This window comes from Octopus bimaculoides, chromosome 5 (assembly GCF_046866305.1).
Source record: "Octopus bimaculoides isolate indiv1 chromosome 5, ASM4686630v1, whole genome shotgun sequence".
Classification (NCBI taxonomy): Eukaryota; Metazoa; Mollusca; class Cephalopoda; order Octopoda; family Octopodidae; genus Octopus; species Octopus bimaculoides.
The window spans coordinates 23,128,350-23,134,385 of NC_142932.1; the positions used below are offsets into that span (position 1 = coordinate 23,128,350).

General features: G+C 35.6%; 1 protein-coding gene across 2 annotated transcripts in view; it reads right to left on the reverse strand.

The window, feature by feature from the left end:
• Positions 1-367: 367 nt before the first annotated feature.
• LOC106881313 (mitochondrial import inner membrane translocase subunit Tim9-like) overlaps positions 368-6,036 on the reverse strand; it is a 13,719-nt gene continuing 8,050 nt past the window's right edge. Inside the window, exons 1-3 of one of the 2 annotated variants that reach the window (XM_089351814.1) lie at positions 4,277-4,404; positions 2,827-2,922; positions 368-607 (exon numbers count right to left, since the gene is read on the reverse strand). In XM_089351814.1, the coding sequence (XP_089207940.1) occupies positions 437-607; positions 2,827-2,922; positions 4,277-4,318 (309 nt within the window). In that variant the 5' untranslated portion in view covers positions 4,319-4,404 and the 3' untranslated portion in view covers positions 368-436. Of the gene's footprint in view, positions 608-2,826; positions 2,923-4,276; positions 4,405-6,036 lie in introns of those variants that run through there. The other variant, XM_089351815.1, reaches the window with a different exon arrangement.

Here is a 6,036-nt window from a genome sequence, read left to right on the forward strand (position 1 = left end):
ATGTATACATATATACCTATTTTGTATTTCATGTATTTAATATACTTTATATACTGATCTGCCTAATTTGCTTATCCCTACATTTACTTCTATACCCACATATATATATATATTTCAGCTCAATTTGTTTTGCTCTTCTTTTCCAAATGGTGTTGCTAAAAGTAATTAATACGGATTGATGTCTCCTCTATCTGAGTTAAAAACCCGAAGAACTACATCATGTGACTTCTTTGATTTCCTTCCTTTTTTGTTTTTCATTAGAATGTGCAACCTTTATCTTGATCATTGCCAGATTCCAAATTCTTTTCCAAAACATGGAAGATATTTCTGAAGAAATTTTAGATAAGGTAATAAAACAAGACACTACTTGGAACAAACAAGAATTTATACTAATAAGAAAAAAATTTATACACATGCATTTCATGGTTCAGGCATGTCAAGATTCAGTAGGTTGGTTCTGTGATGGGTTTGGATTTATTCCTGCTGTGATAGGAGAGAGCGCTCCACCATTCTGTTCTTGTCTGGATTTCTGATGCTCCATAAAGACCTTCATTAAGCGTTGGTTAAATGCAACATAGCGGTCAGTGCAGGCTTCTAAACAGCTGGCCTACAAAAAATTAGAAGTATATAAAAATTTACTCACAGCTGACAAAACTATTCAGTTAACATTTTGAAGTATTTTACAGAACTCTTTAAATATCTAGAACAGTGGTTCCCCAATTTTTTTTTGAGTTGCCACCCCCTTGACACCCAGGCCTCACCCCAACTAACCATCGAAACAGACCTCTTTCTGAAGCAAATTCAAAGCAACTGTATTTCACAAATAAAACTTAACTTAATGAACCCACTATTTTGTTGTTTTTACATGAATCGTCACCCCAATTTGTACATGAATTGCTACCCCATTATCGCCCCACTTTTCTTCAACACCTCCCTGGAACTTCCATCCCCCACAGAGGGGCAATACCGCCCACTTTGGGAACCACTGATCTAGAATGTGTTTTATGGTTGCTGATACAATAAATAATTAGGAAAGGGAGGCCACTAGCTCTTTTTCTGTTCATAGTTGCAAGGCTTAGCTTTGAATTGCTAAACTGTATTTCTAGTCAACATTGCAGCCAATCCAAATCTCTAATTTTCGTATGTGTTCTCATTTAAGTAAACTATTGTGTTCAAGAATTTATAACAGAATCTGTGATGTGGTATCAGTTATTATGACTTTAAATTTTGCACATGAATGATACGCTTTAGCAAAAACTGTAAATGATTAATCAGGCTTAAACATAAACTAATCAAATAACTCAACATACAGCAATTTCAGCAAAAGTAAATATTAGAATGGAGTAGAGTTTAAAGCTAGGAAAGTGGTAATGGGAATTAACACCAAGTAAGATGGAATATCCAGGATTTGAAACTGCAAATGCATTGCTTTTGGTGAAACATAACTGCTGATATACAAATGACTATAATGATTCTATCAATTCTGACATCCTATAGTTTATTGAAGAAAACAGATGAGCAACATATAGTTTTCATTGACAGATCTTTGTCGTTAAAGATTCCACAATAGAATTTATGATAACTTAAGCACGTTAGGAAATCATTCGAGCGAGGTTGTTGCCAGTGCCGCTGGACTGGCCTTTGTGTAGGTGGCACGTAAAAAACACCATTTTGAGCGTGGCTGTTGCCAGTACTGTGTGACTGGCCCTTGTGCTGGTGGCACGTAAAAGCACCCACTACACTCTCGGAGTGGTTGGCGTTAGGAAGGGCATCCAGCTGTAGAAACTCTGCCAGGGATCTTTTTTAAAACGGGGGCCACATTTTTCATTAATGAAACACTTTGAAACTTGGAACACTGGTAGAATGTGTCATATAAAACATCTTTTTCTCTTAGTCTTCTTAAAAAAAAAAGAAATCCATAAGTTATTCCATGTTAAAATTGTCGTATTTCTGTAATTTCAACCAATCACTGACGTCCATTCAGCCGATATACATTAAGTGCCGACTACATAAACAAACGATTCTGAAACAATTAACCCTAACCCTAACCCCAACCCTAGGGTTAGGGTTAAAGCAAATTTAAAATGAAAAAAGCAAATAAAACGGAGGTATGGAGATTAAATACGCTTTACATCGCTTAATCAGCCAAAGGAGTAAATATAAACAACTGAATACTTGTCAGTGATTGGTTGAAATTATCGAAATAAGACAATTTTTTACATGAAATAAATTCGAATACAAAAATATTTTTCTGTTCTATAACACAAAATAGATAAGTATACGAAGTTTGAAAGTCTTTCCGTACCAAAAACACTACGTAAAACATTAATGAAAAATGTGGCCCCCGTTTTAAAATAGATCCCAAATGGACCCCATGACTTATTCTTTGTAAGCCTAGTACTTATTCTATCAGGCTCTTTTGTCAAACTGCTAAGTTACGAGGATGTAAACACACCAGCATCAGTTGTCAAGCAATGGTGGGGGGACAAACAGAGACACACAAGCACACACACACACATATATATATATACGACAGGCTTCTTTCAGTTTCTGTCTACCAAATCCACACAAAGGCTTTGGTCAGCTCAAGGCTATAGTAGAAGACACTTGCCCAAGGTGCCATACAGTGGGACTGAACCCTGAACGATGTGGTTGGTAGGTAAGCTACTTACCACACAGCCACTCCTGTGCCTTATTTATACCCACATGAAAAAATGAAGGCTAAATAGGTGGGTTGAAATTGTATATGAAGTAACAAAATTGATTTTATCAATTCCACTTCAAATTTCTCCATGCAAAGTAAAAAAAAAAAAAAAAAAATCTTACCTCAAAATGTTCGATTTTGTTCTCAAAAAATATTGATACACAATTCTGAAAACATTGCTCAGTGAGTTTGTTATACAGTAACAAGAAATCCTTTACCTTTAAAATATATAAAATAATATAGAAAAATACATAATGAATAAATACACGGGAAAGTTTAAGCAATAATTATTTTTTAAAACTTCAGTAACAATAAAGTGTTAATAGTGAATAATTCAATCTATTGCATAGATGGGTTTGACAGACACAAGAACACCGGATGACAGCAATGGTACAGTATTGAATTGAATGTATAGTGGATTAGACTTGTATTTATATTTACTTGGAGCAATTTTAGTTGTTGGCACTCCGTCGCTTACGACGTCGAGGGTTCCAGTTGATCCGATCAACGGAACAGCCTGCTCGTGAAATTAACGTGCAAGTGGCTGAGCACTCCACAGACACGTGTACTCTTAACATAGTTCTCGGGGATATTCAGCATGACACTATGTGACAAGGCTGACCCTTTGAAGTACAGGCACAACAGAAACAGGAAGTAAGAGTGAGAGAAAGTTGTGGTGAAAGAGTACAGCAGGGTTCGTCACCATCCCCTGCCGGAGCCTCGTGGAGCTTTAGGTGTTTTCGCTCAATAAACACTCACAACGCCGGGTCTGGGAATTCAAACCGCGATCTTATGACCGCGAGTCCGCTGCCCTAACCACTGGGCCATTGCACCTCCACACTTGGAGCAATATGAATGAGAGAATGTATACTACTTAAGCAAGAACCAAGACAAAGGAACAAAAAATAAAAAAAGCAAACAACTTATATTATATCCTACTAATGCAAAATTGCAAATAAAATATTTCTTGCTATTCGTTTCTATATTGTTTTTGAAAAGAACTTGATTGGTCTTATTTTATCATCCCTAGGGGCGAAGTCGACTTTAACGTAAACGGATATAAATATCCAAGACTACCTTACCCTACATACATACATTGTTTTTGTTTCCATTAAATACTGGAACGATCAAATTATTAAAACAAGGGTCTGTGAACCCGCTGGTTTTGTTTGACCTTTTATTACGCATGTAATACAAATAATTAGCTGATGTCTATCAATTTTAAGTATACTTAATGAAAAAATTGAATTTTAATCTGAATTCATTTACAAATTGAATATAGTCAGGTTAAATTAGTGTTCATCGAGAAATGAATAATCTACAATATGGATATTTTATGCTAATAATAATTGTTTTCCTCAACGATTCTCTTTTTTTTTCAACCAAAATCTCTTAAGTAACATTTTAAGAATAGTGTTTGCGCACGACCGGCTGGAAATATTCGGAGACTTTCGACAAACATAAGGCTATAAAATACAAGCAATCGATAGTCTAAGATAATTGTAATGAGAACTTTTCTTTTGGATACCGAAAACAAATTGATATGTTAATAATTAATGCATACGAACTCACATTACGTTGTTGAGTTTCATCAGATAAATTAGTTGCCGACATATTTCCTTTCTTGTAGAAACGTGACCTCTAGCACCTAGAGTTATCTACCCTTACAATCTGATTTTACTTCTGATTATTGAAATTTTTCTCGAAATTTAAGGTTTTATTTTGAACATAGTATAAAACTGGGGAATAACACAACTGTTTTTAATTTAAGCTCAAGGGCTACAGATTAATCGATAACATTGTCGCTAGTATTAAACTGGTTCTTTGTTTCATCGACCCCGGTAAAGTTAAAGGCAAAATTGACCTCGGCCGGATTTGAACCCAGAATTTAACGAGCTGGAAGAAATACTGCCAGGAATTTCACCTACTTACGCTTTAACGATTCTGGCAGCTCGTCACCTTGGGGAAATTACTAAATTACACGTTGCTAATTCCCATATGTTTCACTATTTGTAATAGATGTTAACTATTTGTAATGGTTCTGTGAAGATCAGACACCAATCATCCGTTCATAAATTTTTATTCAGAAAAAATAATGCAGATCAATAACATATCAACTATACTTCTTGATTCGCCATTACACAGCTTCTCACAGTAAATAACTACCTAAACCAAAATTTATATACTGGGATCCGAACGTGGTCGATGCCAGTGCCGCCTGTCTGGCTCCAGTGCCAGCGACACATAAAAAGCACTCACTACACTCTCGGAGTGGTTGGCGTTAGAAAGGGCATCGAGCTGTAGAAACCTTGCCAGCTCAGATTGGAGCCTGGTGCAGCCTACTGGCTTGATAGTCCCCAATCAAACCGTCCAACCCATGCCAGCATGGAAAACGGACGTTAAACGATAATGATGATGGATAAGGTTTCCATTGGCAACACATCAACAAATTATGTGGCCTACAGAACATCCTTTCAAATGAGAGCAAAAAGACTTCATCTGTCGTACTTAATTTGATAACAAACCAACGGGAAGAAACTCCTATGTCACTAGGATGGATTGATAGGATTTATGTCTAGTATAAATCTGAATGTGATAATTCTCATTGCAATCTCTCTTGGAGGCCATTGGCAAAATTTTACCTTGACAACTGGTGAATTTAATTAATGAGTGACATCAGCTTCAACTGAAGCAAAATCTGGTTTTTGTTCAGAAAGAAGTACTAAGAACATGATCCCTGTGAGTTCACTTCAAGAAAAAGTACTGAGCAGCTGGTACCTCTGTATCAAATCCTTGTTTACATAACAAAGACCTTTGACATCATTTGCAGAGAAAAATTGTAGAAACTGGATTGTCAGCCAGAATCTTTGGATATCATCATATGAGGGCTTGGGTCATCTCCAAGGAACAAAATTCTGAAGAAATTGTTAAACGTAATGGATTTAAACAGGCTGAAATGCCAGTTTTGTGTCTGTCTTTTGTGTACTTTGCCATGCTTCTTAATTATGCTTCTTAATTATGATATTAGTACTCATCTGAGGTTTAGAAAACAGAAAACTTCTTTGAGCTGAGAAGATTCTACAATAATTCTAAGACATTCAAAATTGTGATTTATAAATTGTTTTGTGCAAATGATGCTGGTTTTGACATTCATATTGAAAATAACTTATATATAACTTATATAACTTATAATGGGTGTATATATTCACACACACACACACACACACACAACACGTATAAATTATATATATATATATATATACATATATACAGGCACACAGAAACACAAACACACTTACATAAACACACACACACACACACACACACATGAC